Here is a 14,228-nt window from a genome sequence, read left to right as displayed (position 1 = left end):
GTATTCTTTTTTTATTGTGTGTGTGTGTGGGGAGAAAGAGGATTATGTGTGAGAAAGAGATGTGAGTGTGTGTGTGTGTGTATGCGTGTGTATATGAACCAAGTTGTGAGTGTATTTGTGTGAAGGGAGAGAGATGTGAAAGAATGTGTGTATATGAGAAAAGAGGAATTGGTGCGTTCTTTTAGTTTTTTTGTTATTATAATTTGTGAGTTGAACCCCTTAAAATTCATATCCAACTCATTATTAACTCATATCCAACTCATATAAAATATAATTTTATTTAACTCTAACTCATATAAATTCATTTTAAAATATAACCAAGTCCAATCAAACTCAAAATTAGTTGGGTTGAATTGGATCCATGGGTCTCAACCCATTTTGCCACCCCTAATCTCAAACCTTCTTTGGTCTTGATTTAAAGATTTGGATTTGCACATATTGGATAATTCTTCCCACCATCATTTTTATTTTTGGGAAAAATATAAACAATATTTATGTGATATTGTAAACGAATAAATTATTTCTTATAAAGAACTACCAAAAGATAATTATGAAATTTCATAACAAGTAATTATCAATTTCAAAAAAAAAATAAATTAACACATCAATAAATTGAAGACACAAATAAAATGCTTTTCAATTAGATACAGGATATATATTACCAATTAGGTTTTTTCTAAAGGGGGCTAAATATCTTATATTTTTAGTCCAACCAAATCCACCCGTAAATTATTCTAATTGATAATAGTATTATGAACTCCACCAAAAAGATGTATGTAATTGGAATTGACGCTCCAATTTTGAATTTTGTGATGATTCAATTTGATTGACCCTGGAGGGTTCAGCTACAGCTTCAGCTTGCTCATCCCCAGCAATAAGAGCAGAAAGTTTCTCCTTCTTTGGGCAGTCGCGAGCACGACGTGGCCCGCACCGATGAAGCATCCTGAATCCGCCTTCAAAGGTTTCCGATTGCTTTCCTTTGGTAGGAGCAGTCTCTCTTTCATCATCACCACGCAAGTGGTCACTGCCTGATCAAATTGCTAATCCTGCTTTCTTGTTTCTCGTCTTCCCCTTTCTCTGATGTAGTTTGCTATTACAATGGCATAGTCGTCTTCTTACCGAGTCAGCTTTGTTTTTGGTCCGCTTCAATCAAAAGACAGTAAACACCAATAATGTCTAACGTGGTGGTGTTGGACAACGGCGGCGGCCTCTTGAAAGCCGGCTTCGGCGGCGAGCGCGACCCAACATGCGTAGTTCCCAACTGCACTGCTCGCCCCTCCTCCTCCAAGAAATGGCTTCTTGCCGACCAACTTCTCTCCCCTACTGAAGACCTGACCTCGGCCACCCTTCGACGCCCATTCGACCGCGGCCATCTCATCAATCCCGACCTCCAGTCGTCCCTTTGGGCCCACCTATTCACTACCATCCTCAAAGTCCACCCGCCCAACACCTCCCTTCTCCTCACCGAACCCCTCTTCACGCTTCCATCTATTCAACGTTCCGTTGATGAAATCATCTTCGAAGACTTTAATTTCAAAGCCCTTTTCGTGTCCGATTCGCCATCCCTGGTGCATTTATACGAAGCCTCGAGGAGGCCGTATGGCTTGGTTTCCAAAGCCCAGTGTAGCTTGGTGGTGGACTGCGGTTTTAGTTTTACCCATGCCGCTCCGGTTTTTCAGAATTTCACGTTGAACTATGGAGTGAAAAGGATGGATCTTGGGGGAAAGGCATTGACGAATTACCTCAAGGAGTTGGTGAGTTATAGGAGTGTGAATGTGATGGATGAGAGTTTTATAATGGATGATGTGAAGGAGAAACTTTGCTTTGTTTCTCTTGATGTGCAGAGAGACCTGAAGATTGCGAGGTGCATGTTCCATATCTTGTTTCATATCATCTTTTTGGGTTCTGGTATTATTGGATTTACTTGGGATATTTTGCTGCTTTGTTTTTGGAATTTTCATTCTGTGATATGGGCTAATATTCGATGATTGAGTGTTTTGTAATTACAAAACCAACCAAAAGCAGATTTTCTGCAAGAGACTGGAAATGTAAACTTGGCTTAGCCAGTCACTTAAATAATGGAGTATACTATTGTCTTGTGGAAACTAATACGGCGTTCATGTTTCTTTTCGAACCTGCTACTATTGTAATGAGTATACTTGGACAGACAATTTAAAGCTGACTGCTAGAATGGTGAAATGCTAGAATCTAATTTTGTAAGGCATATTTGCAATACATAAAAAATGTTACTTCAAGTACTACAATAATTCACACCTGGTATTGTGCTGTTAACCACTGAAAGAAGGGAAAGATGGTGTGGGTATGGATGCAATTGGTTCGTGCTTAATCTTACTCATATAGAGTTATAGAAAAATAGAAAATTTCTTAGCTTTATCATTCTGTGGCAGTTTATGCTTGTAGGATGCTTGTGATTGACAGGCACTTATGAAGTTAGTCTGAAAAGTATTTCCAAGTATGGCATTGAATATCTTGTATTCTTGATTAAATAAGAATTATCGACCACTTATATTGTTGTCATGTATTTTATCTGCAACTCTTTTAGTTGTTTGGTTATGTTGTAGATTTGACTCTGAGCCTTCCTTCTACATAATTATATGATGGAAATCATGTCGTAGTTGTAGGTGCTTTTAATCTATGGTTTAGACATTTAAGGAGACATTATAAATGGTACAGTAAATCATACCTTGCAATTATGCTTGGTGAAGTTGTTAACAGTCTAGAATGCTGACAGCCTGACAATATCGCTGCATATGTTGCTGAAGATTACATATCATGTATGTAAACTTTCACTATCTTGTCCTCCATAGTTATGCAGATCAAAGTATAACTTTATAATACCAATGCGAACTGTCATATATGCACTGCATTGTGCTTTTATGCCTTCGGAACTGCTATTTTCTTGTAAATATTTTGCTTAGTTCCCTTGAAAATGAGTTTCAGGAAACCTGGAAAAGACAATATGTTTAGGTGCACTTACGTGCTTCCTGATGGTGTCACTTATATGAAGGGTTTTGTGAAAGATCCCAATGAAGCAAACAGATACTTGGCCTTGGATGCCAGTGATCCTTCTTCCCCAGCCGGAGAAAAGGAGTATGTGGAGCAGCAGGTTGTCAACGACAAACCCCAGGACAGGAGAAGCGTTGACCTGACAAAAAATGTATTACTGTTCCATCTAGTTAAATTGTTCATTGCCCTTTTGGAGTTTCCAACTTATAGCAGTTTACCTATCCTGCAGGAATTTACCTTGACAAATGAGCGGTTCCTTGTTCCTGAGATGATATTTCGACCAGCTGATTTGGGTTTGTATACCAGTCCATATTCAAATGGTTTCCTATTTTCTTCTTTTACTCCTAGACAGGTCTCAGTTAAAATCTTTGCCATGAATTATATTTGATATTGGATCTTATAATTTCATATTAAGCACGCAGCAGTTTGCGACCTCTTCTTGTGCGTGTGTTACTAGCTCATGAAGTTAAGTACCCTCAGGTGTAAAATTTATTGTAACGGTCGTTATGCTGATTTAGATAGGTTGTGGAAATGTTATGTAGGAATGAACCAGGCAGGACTTGCGGAATGCATTGTTCGATCTGTAAATTCTTGCCATCCTCATCTCCACCCGGTGCTATATGAAAGGTGATGATCTTGGAATGTCAGCTGTAGATACGTCTGCTCTAATTATGGTTGGACCTAAATTATCCTCTGAATCTACTCTAATCCTCATTAATCTTTGTTGTGCAGTATTATTTTGACTGGTGGAAGCACATTATTTCCTCGATTTGCTGAAAGACTGTAAGCATCATTCTCTTCGTTCACAGTTTCTTTCTCTTGCAGCTTTGTCTACTACTAATACTTTCATGTCACCAGAGAAAAAGAGCTTAGACCTCTTGTCCCGGATGAATTCCAAGTGAAGATAACAGCTCAAGAAGAGTTAGATCTTCTTTCATCTGAAAACTTTCTTCTGAAGATTTTATTTTTACTCCTCATTGATACTTATTTGCTTGCTTCCACAGTCCAATTTTAGGCGTTTGGCGAGGAGGATCACTTTTAGCATCTAGTCCTGATTTTGAAGCAATGTGTGTAACCAAGGCTGAGTACGAGGAGCTGGGATCTGCTAGGTGTCGCAGGAGATTCTTGCACTAGTAGCAGATCTTTTAAGGTAATGCTGAAGGGATCCTTTTCCTTCTCACCTCCCCTTCTTGTGGATTGACTTCATACATGTACTCTATACTTGTATGGGAGTATAAAAAACATGTGCTTGTTCCCATTGTGAAAGACAAATATAGCCTGCGCTAAGTATCCTTGCTTATTTAGAATAAGTACTAATTTATGATGTACAACAAGATTGCAAAGACTAAACTTCTTATGGAAGTACACTATTAAAGAAGTAATCTGTAAATCTTTCTTAATTCCCTTTTCCCTCTTCTCTATCTGCTGTTCACTCCATTGTCCTCCGGTTTGAGGCAAAGAATGGGGTAAGCGTAGCTTTCACCGTTCTTGACCGGAGCACAGGGATAGGGGGAAAGCTCTGAATGAAAGATGTGCTTTCTATATCCATTAGGAAATTACTTTTACTTTATTCAAGAAATACTATCTTTCTGTGCCAGTTGAGATCTCCAAGTCTCTTTCTCTATGAGGTCTAAAAGCCATATTGATTACTGATTAACTGATCCCGGATGCGAGCTCGAAGCCTGAAAGCAATCAGGAGCCCATCTAAAGATGGGAGTCGAGGAGTGCAGAAAAAGGGCATTATTACTGTACTACTTTTCCTTCTATTCCACCTGCATTGATTTTCTTGAGTTGTTGGATTTGCATTCTGAGATTGTTGTTATGCTCATTGTGACTCGACTTGATTTTAGGCCAAACGGCCGTCTGTTCTTTTCTTCTCTAAAGCTTTTCAGTGAATAAGAATGGAGTGTAAGATTTCTCCATCTTGTGTGCATTTCAGTTTTCATCAAATATCTTTACTTTTCCACCAACCCACTTTCTTTATTTCTATATATAAAAGTATGAATCCACAAGCGTTTGTTTCCTGTTGTGAAATCTTATTTATTTTACCAGAAAATTAATTTATTATGGCACATTAAATTTAAAATAAACAATAAATGAATAATAAATAAAACACTAATCTAAAGTCTAAACTTAAATCTAGCTATACATGTAAGGAATAATTATACTCCTCTTTCTTGGGGTTTGGTGTAATTACACTTAGATTTCTTGTGGGTTTGGAAAATTATATCTAGCACCTCTGAGGTTTGTTTTTATATAACAAATAAGTTCCTCTGTTAGTTAAAATTCATCGAATGTGTTGATATCAATAAAAAATTAAAAAAAAAAATTATATTTATCCTCGATTGATTTAGCACTAATTTATTATAGATCAAATGAATTTCTTTATGATCAAATTACTCTCATACTTCTTTGAGAAATATGATTTGATTTGCAATAAGTCATTAATAAGTCATTCGAGGGTAAATATTAATTTTCATTCAATTTTTTTTTTATTAATATCAATAAATTTAGATAATTTTGGAGAGATTTATTTGTTGGGCAGAAGCAAGCTTCATGGGCTAGATGTAATTTTCCAATCACAGGAGGTCTACGTGTAATTATATACTAGTTGTTATGATACGTCTTCTTTGCGTGCATATAATAAATAATTGTTTAAGTTTTAAAATATGTTATAAATAAAAATAAAATATATAAATTGACCCACATCACATTTATAAATAAGTGTGGGTGAAATTTTCATATTAGTATAGACAGATAATAATTAGATGAGAAGAAGAATTTGAGTAGGGTTGGTTAAAAATATATAAAGCCATTTTTGATCAATTTAAAAATTAGTATCGTGGTGTAAGTATATATTTTATCTATACCATCAAATTAAATTTGAACCTGAAATTAAAAATTAAATTTTATTTTAAATTGACAATAAAAAAAATAAAAAATGAAATAATTAAAAAAACTTGGATGTAACACATAAGACGGAGGCGGAGGCGGGATTCTTATAAAATCAACAAACAAATAAACTTGTTAGGGTGGGTCTGAGTGTGGACAATTTTGGCCCAATTCTGCAAGGGGTTGTTAGTGACATTACTACTAAGTATTTATCTAATGAGGTTTATACGGTGTCCTTTTGTGTATCGCATTTTATAGGGACAAAATGTACAAAATTCTTCGCTAAATTTTTTTTTCTATTTTAAAAATAGGTTAAAAAATTTTATGTGTTTATTCAATGTAGCTTAATCGCCCCTTCTCAATTAAATCTAACTAATCGTATTCATTTTTTTAAAAAATGACCGTTATACTCCTTACTTAATATATATTATTTTTTAGGGCAAAAGACAATTTTCGTCCCACAGTTATAGGCCATTTTCGTTTTAGTCCCGTAAGTATCTAGGGTTTCAATTTGGTCCCGTAAAACTGAAAAATTCGCAATTTCAGTCCAAATTTCGCCGGAAAATTTTGTGGGTCGCCGGAAAAAGTCACATGCGATGCATGTGACTTTTAAAATTGGGGGCTCGATCCTGATTGGCTGAAAAAACTGACGTGGCGCATATGTGGCGCATAGGTGTAAATTAAAAAAAAAAAACGACTGACGTGGATTTTTAATCCACGTCAGCTGCTGACTAGGATTTAAACACAACATCTGGCAAAGATTTTCCCTAATTCTCCTAATTCTTTCAAACCCGCGCCCTAACTCCTTCAAACCCGATTCCTAATTCACCCAATTCTTTCGAACTCGAGCCCTAATTTCCCTAATCTCCTTCGAACCCAAGCTGCGAAGACCTATCTACTCCCCACCATTTGTGAAGACGAACAAGATCAAGCCACTTTGGAGCGAAAATGGTGTTCGTTCGGCAGGATAGGCATATGAATATGCCTCCTCCTCAATACCGTAAGTATTCTCCATTTTCACTCCTCGTTTTTTATAGAGATAAATTGACCATTGCCGGGTTTTGTTAATTGTTGTTTATGTGGACCCTTGCCGGGTTATTTTTGTTTATTATCTATTTTGTGGACCCTTGTCGGGTTTTTTATTATTTGTGTTTTGTCATTGTCGGCCAACTGTCGAGCATGGTGCTTTTATTTGTTTGTTTTATATTTTTAATGGTGTGGTCCCCTACAACTGAACCTGCTTTTGTTGCTTTGTGTTTTTTTTTTGTTTTAAACAGACCCCGACACTGATTCCATAACACTATCTCTACATTATAATGGTGTGGCTAGACATATACCTGAAGCTGTGTATGTGGGGGGTAGGGTGTCTAAATACGATTATGTATCACCCCAAGAGATCAATATTGAAACTCTAAACCTGTTTTGTGATAGTCTTGGGTTAGGGAAGGATAGGGCATTTTACATAATTGTGAATAAAGGCTTTAAGTTGTTGATTGATAATAATGATATGATGAGGGCATGGAGGAGAATTAGGAAGAATGATAGAGAGATGATGATTTATGTTGAAGTTATGGTGGGTGAAGGGGCTGTTGAGGAGGGGACAGGGGTTGCTGAAACTGAAATGGGTGAAGGGGGTGAGGAGCCCTTTACTTTTTTGGGGGCTGAAGTGAATGAAGGTGAGGGTGCTGAAGGTGAGGGTGTGGGTGCTGAAGGTGAGGGTGAGGGTGTTGAGGGAGATGACTTGGTAGATAGCGATTATGAGGGAGTTGAGGGTGAATTAGAAGTTGGTGGTGAAAATGTGGGGGTTGAAAGGGAAAGTGGGAGGGTGGAAGGGGAAAATGATAGTGATGAAGAGGATGGGGAGTCTAGTGAAGAAGTTGATGTGGTGGATAATGACAGGGAATTAGATGAGAAAAGGGATTCAGATGGGGATGGTGAGGGACCTTCACATCCACTTTTCAGATGGGGATGGTGAGGGACCTTCACATTCAGATGGGGATCTTTTTTGACCAAATATAGACCATTAAGTCTAATCAATTAATCACAAACCATTAGATTTTTAAAAAATGAAAGATCTAAATTCAATAAATTATTTAACTTATATTATATATAAATAATTTAAAATTTAAAAATATATTATTATTATTATTATATATATATAAAATAACTACCCCACCCCACCCCCACCCCCTTAACCCTGCCGCCATCGGCCGGTCGCTGGAAAACTGCGTCGGTGTGTCTCCCATCACGACCACCTCGTTCGACTCGCTGTTTCACGACTGGTCCAGCCATGGTACGCGTCCTGAAATTCCTCCGCACACGCCGCCACGACCCTTTTGAAATTTGCTGTTTCGTCTAACATTTCGTCGCCACCTTCTCTCTAAAATTTCAGTGCCGTCACTGCGAGTTTCCTACCACACCACATACCATTCGACTCTCCTTGATGAGGCGAACATATTCCCTCAAATAATTTGGGATTTCATCAACCATAAACGTTGGGCTACCACCACAACCACAAGCTTTCTGTCGTCGATTCGTCGTCATCAGAGCGACCTACGGTCGTGGACCACCACCAATCGCTTCGCCTCCTCCTTGCGAATCGAATGAGCCCCCTCCTACCGATTTTCATCATCTCTATGCATAGATCTCAATTTTCCGATCGCGGACCACCACCAATTGCTCGCTTTTTGAATTTTTTTAATTTTTTAATTAATTTAAATTATATTAATTAAAATATATTTTAGTTAATTAAGAATATTTTAAATAATTACAATAATTAAATATTTTAAAATAATTATAATAATTAAAATATTTTAGGTAATTAAGAGTAATTAATTAAATTAAACATATATTTTAATTAATTAAAAATAATTTTAGATTTAACAATTAACAATTATAAAATTATTTGAATTTAAATATAATGTAATTTAATATTTAATATTAAATAAATTAAATATAACTTAATATTTCAATTTAAATTATATAAAAATAAAATAAAAATAAAAAGGGCATTTTAGTAAAAAATACCTAAGAAAAAAGGTAAAAAACAGTTAAAAATAACCCCCACATGCACAAAGAGCGCATGTAATACACTTTTCGTTAATTACTAATGGAATGAGTGTTTGTTGCTGTGTTTTACAAAACGCATGAATGTTTTTAGCTAATTCTTAAAATAAAAATGAGATTTTAGCCGACTTTTCAAAATACAGTTATACATTTTTTCCCCATTTTATTGACAACTGATAAAAGAAGCGTGTTGGCTTGCTCACATCTTCTGCCTGTTAAGTCGCATTACACTTGCTAGAGTCCTTGTACCATTTTACTGCGTTTCTTCTTATGCTTGTAACAACTTTTGTACGACCCGCAGGTCAATGACTCCGGAGGTCGTGGGGTATTCTAATTTGTTATAATATTTTTTTGTCGTATTACTTAATACACTATTTAATTTATTAAAATATTAATATAATTATGTAAATATTGCTCTATATAAAAAAAATCTATAAAATGATTTATGGAGTTGGTATAGTTGGAGCTCCCATATATGTAGTTTATTTATATATATGAGTTAATAATTTTGAATAAGTATTTAAAAATTATGCATTTGTTTCTACCTATATTTGAGTTTAATCATATTATAACTCTCAAGGCATCGTTGTTGCTGATGTTGGATTAAGAAAAATAAGATATTGGTCGAGTGTTAATATATGTGAAATCTATACTATATATTATCGGAGATAATTTTCTTGATGTTCAAAATAATTTCGGTCTATTTTTAAAAAAATTAAATTAATTATTAATTTTCCAACTCATTTTGATCTTCCATAACTACCCTTTGGTAGGTTTTTATTTTTCCTTTCCCCTCATATATATTTTTTTATGTCTCCAATTTACAAATTATCTTCTTTTATAAATCTTTGTTTTATAAATCAAAATATTTATATTATTTACTATCTTACATATACATATGGATTTAGGTAATTTTTACCTCTACAAAAATAAATAATATCATTTATATAAATATTCTATTTTAAATATTTTTAAAAATTATGCACATCTATAGAATGTGACACATTTGTTAACAAAATATATGGTTGGTTGTAGGAAAATGCATCTCATCTCATAAAACAATATCTCAACCGATTTATTACTTTCAAGAAAAATATATAATATCAACTATAATTATTAAATATTCTCGTTTGCCTAGCACGTTTTACTCATTACATGAACTATCATCATTATACGTTTATCTCACAATCGATCCGATATTAAAAGAAAATCTAAACCAAGTTCATTTATTTCCAATTTTTTCACTGAAATGAAATGAAACGTCGAATTATGATAGTTAAGATAGGATATACATACATATGCATTGATGTGTGCGACCTAAAAGCACTTGGCCCTAAAGAGGTCATGAAGTCCAAGCCAGGATCATCAGCCCATGATGAAGATGGCCCACTGGAGGATTACCAGACTCGACCCAAGATGAAAACCCTGTAAAAGGCTTGCCAGACCACAGATATGTCCTCCAAGCCCAACCCAGGAGAAGGGAGACGTCCCCAAAATTGAGGACTCCTTGACCTAGAAGGACCTCCTATAGAATTGGAGTCCTCATGTAAAAGAAATCCTCTCCCAAGCAAAGACATGCTGATCAACTAAAAATGAGATGAAATCATGCTTTATTCACAGGTATTTTGCTCCTTTTTCTGAAAATACAGGTAACGTGTAGAGTTCTTATGGAGGGGGATGCCCCCTCTATAATTACGGGCATCATCCCCCAACGGGGACACCTTCAATAATAAAAAAATTGCTACTTTGCTCTTGCTGCAACTATCTACTGGCATTATAATTATATTTCTCTCACGAATTTCTTATTTCTATCTCAATTTCTCATTACGATATATTTTTACAAGTACTTATTCCTCGAAGATCAAGTGGTTGGAAGATCAAATAATCTCAGACAATGGCCGACAGTTCAAAGGCCATAAAATACAAGATTGGTCTAAAGAACTATATATCACATAAAGATTCACATAAGTGGCACACCCCCAATCCAACGGGCAAGTGGAGATTACCGATCAAATCCTCATTCAAGGAATTAAGAGAAGATTAGAACGAGTTGGTGAAAATTGAACAAAAGAATTAACTAGTGTCCTATGGGCATATTGCACAACCCCTTGAGGGTCTATAGGACAAAGTCCCTTACTATGGTTTATGGAACTGAGGCGATCATCACTGGGGGTACCCTCCCACAAAATTTTGCATTTTTTTGAAGAAAACAATAAGGAATTGTTAAAAAAAAATCTGGATCTTATTGAATAATTGAGAGAAAAAGCTTTTCTCACATTGAAAGATACAAGAACACTATGATTAATGCCCACAACAGAAAAGTAAAAATATAAAGTTTTTGGGGGGGAAATTTGGTATTAAGATGGGTGGACACATTGAAATCAGTGGAAAAATTAGACCCCACTTGGGAAGGACCCTTTAAAGTCATAGGAGTAATAGACGAGGAGCATATGATTTAGAGGATCTTGAGGGACGTCCACTATCACGTCCTTGGAATATACACAACCTGAAGAAATACTATGCATGAAGAAGGGCGTCCCCTTTGCGTTCAAAGAATCCTCCAGTAAGTCCTCTTAAAGGATCCCTCTAAAAATGTCCTCACGAAAGACATCCTCCAAAAAGTCCTCTTGAGGGACTCCCTCTAAAAATATTCTCTCGAATGACATCCTCCAATAAGTTCTCTTGAAGTACTCTCTCTAAAAATGTCCTTCCGAAAGACATCCTCCCAATAAGTACTCTTGAGGGATTCCATCTAAAAATGTCCTTTTGAAGGACATCCTCCAATAAGTCCTCTTGAGGAACTCCCTCTAAAAATGTCCTCACGAAGGACATCCTCCAATGAGTCCTCCTGAAGGACCCCCTCTAAAAATGTCCTTCCGAAGGACAACCTCTAATGAGTCCTTCTGAAGGACCCTCTTTAGAAATGTCTTCCTAAAGGACATCCTCTAACAAAAGTCCTCCTAAAGGGCACCCTAAAAAAGTCTATACTTGCAGACATCAAAAGTCATATCACCATTGATGGACGGCTATTCCATGAAGAATTTTCCTGTTGGGGGCATCCCCCATGAAAGGTATGTTTTATTGTATTTCTTGAGGCAAGACACAAAAATAACATAGGAGTAAGCTCTGCCAAAATTCATATAATCCTCCATCATCAAGGGAGCCTCCAGGACTTCCATTTTAAGCCCTCGTACGCCTATCATCCATTCCCTCTTGCATAAGTACATTTCATGATATAATATGGACAATAACTTCATGCTTGAATACTTAGATACAGGAAAGACAAATGAGGCATCCAACAAGAAAGCTCAAGGGGACCTCCCACAAGAAGGGCAAAGGAAGCATCCCCCAGGATAAGCCCCTCACACGTTGTGTCACTTTAAACTAAGCCTAAGGATTCCATCATTTGAAGAAGGCGGTGTAAGCATAATGACGAACATCAAGCACAAAGTGAAGCAAAAAACTAAAGGCATCAAAATTTTGGCCCCTAGCCTAAAACCATGACAAGGGGTGGAGCAAAAGAAGCACCCAACAAGCAAAGAAATGTAAATTGTCTCATCCCCATTCCGAATGGGGGAAAAAACAGATCAAGAAACTTAAAAGTATTTTCAGCCAACATCCATAAAGAGCCAATCAAACAGCATCATCATTTTTCTCCCACAGGCGGGGTCTTCCTTTCTCCTTGTCAAGAGGGACATCAACAACAATCACATAAGTGGCAGGAGGATCAACATCGACAGCCAATGAGGCATCTTCTTCGATTGATTCAGGGGCACCTTCACCTTGGAGATCCCCTGCTGTAGAATCAATTGTTGTTTCATTAGAGGGACTCCTCACTCTGCCTCAACCTCCCCTAGTAAATGGTCTAAATCTCCTTCTGCAAAACCTTGTAGAGTCAGTATAAAACATAAAGGAAGTATAAGTGGAGGATAAAGGAGGAAATCAACCTGAGTCTAGGGCAGGGCTTCCATCCCTGGGAATGGAAGGCTTTGCAGAGGGATCAAGCACATTTGTACAAAGCTGTAGGAAGATCAAGGAAGATAGGCTCCTCTCCTGAAGGGGGAACCTCTGAGCCTGAAACTGGTCCCTACAGGTTGTAAGTCATATTCGAAGTGGGTCCCGCTATCTTGACCACCTCTTGCTGATACCCCTCAAACTTCTTAAACTCCTTAAAGTGGCTCTCCCAATAAGCCTCTAAGTAGTTCTTGCTTTCCTCTTAATTGGGAAAATCCAATACTGCCTTCTACATCGCCCTTTTAACGGCCACCTCCTTCTACAACTTCCTAAAGTCTTTCTCTAATTGTTGGCAGTGGCTTGTGGCTTCCTTCTTCGCCTCCCTCAATTTAGCATTTTCATTCCCTAGGCATTCCACTTTAACCTCCAACTTTCACATCTGGGCGTTGGTTGGAGGAATAGAAGAAAGCTCTCTATACACAGAGGCCACCTGCAGAAAACATGGAGCTTCAAAATATCGTTTCATAAAGAGAATAAACATATCAAGGAAACAATACTTTGAACAAATAATAAACTCCCATCCCCTTAAGTTTCTCCTTCAGAAAGGGGGCCAGAAGTTGGTTATTCCTAGGAGATAAAACTCCCCTTCTCAAGTCAGCCACTAAGGGATTTCTCCCCCTTTCTTGCTAAGGATTGACGATTGTGAAGGCAATCAGAAGGACGTGAGGATCTAGGGGAAGTCTCCACCTCTTCTTTGGAGGAGAGGACATGAGGAGGCACAGATGAAGAACGTGAAGGGGGAGTCCCCATGGAACCTATACGAAGCCTTTTAGAATAACTCTTAGCTACTGGACCCGGAGAGAATGAGGAAGAGGGCGCTTACCCTTTGACTCATTTGAGGCGGGGGTCCCCTTCGAAGATCTTGGAGTAGCAGTCCCTCCAGCATGACCTACCAAGACCTGATCACTCATGAGTTTTGCTGAACATGATGTTTTCTGCTAAAATTAAAAAAGAAGTTAGCACCCCAACAATGCACAAGAAAAAATATGTACCAACAAATAAAAAATAAAGAGATACCCAAAAAATCCCCTAAAGGTTCCGTTTGAGGAGCCACAAGTACCCTAATAACCTCTCGTCAAAAACCACCAGTAGTCATAGGGGGCCTCATTTAATCTAGCCAATAACGAAGGTAGATCTGTTGTTCTCTCCCCTACATGTACAAGAGACACGATTTCTTGAATGGCTAGGGAAGGGGAAGACCGGGTATGGGGGGAGAGGGAATAAAAATA

The 14,228-nt window shown here is 37.1% G+C and overlaps 1 protein-coding gene across 3 annotated transcripts; it reads left to right on the top strand.

Moving 5' to 3' along the window:
- Positions 757-4,748, top strand: LOC105166450 (actin-related protein 6). 3 transcript variants are annotated; one of them, XM_020695500.1, is made up of 9 exons: positions 757-961; positions 1,087-1,864; positions 2,962-3,178; positions 3,257-3,320; positions 3,570-3,654; positions 3,760-3,810; positions 3,886-3,948; positions 4,032-4,177; positions 4,626-4,748. In XM_020695500.1, the coding sequence occupies exons 2-8, from the start codon at positions 1,173-1,175 to the stop codon at positions 4,159-4,161; spliced, it is 1,302 nt and encodes a 433-aa protein (XP_020551159.1). In that variant the 5' UTR covers positions 757-961; positions 1,087-1,172; the 3' UTR covers positions 4,162-4,177; positions 4,626-4,748. The 3 variants fall into 3 exon arrangements, with proteins under 3 accessions (XP_020551159.1, XP_020551158.1, XP_011084107.1); XM_020695499.1 differs by having other exon boundaries at positions 757-982; XM_011085805.2 differs by having other exon boundaries at positions 757-1,864.

Source organism: Sesamum indicum, linkage group LG7, assembly GCF_000512975.1.
Source record: "Sesamum indicum cultivar Zhongzhi No. 13 linkage group LG7, S_indicum_v1.0, whole genome shotgun sequence".
Taxonomy (NCBI): domain Eukaryota; kingdom Viridiplantae; phylum Streptophyta; class Magnoliopsida; order Lamiales; family Pedaliaceae; genus Sesamum; species Sesamum indicum.
The sequence above is the reverse complement of the archived record's forward strand: the minus strand, read 5'-3'. Positions and strand labels throughout refer to the sequence as shown.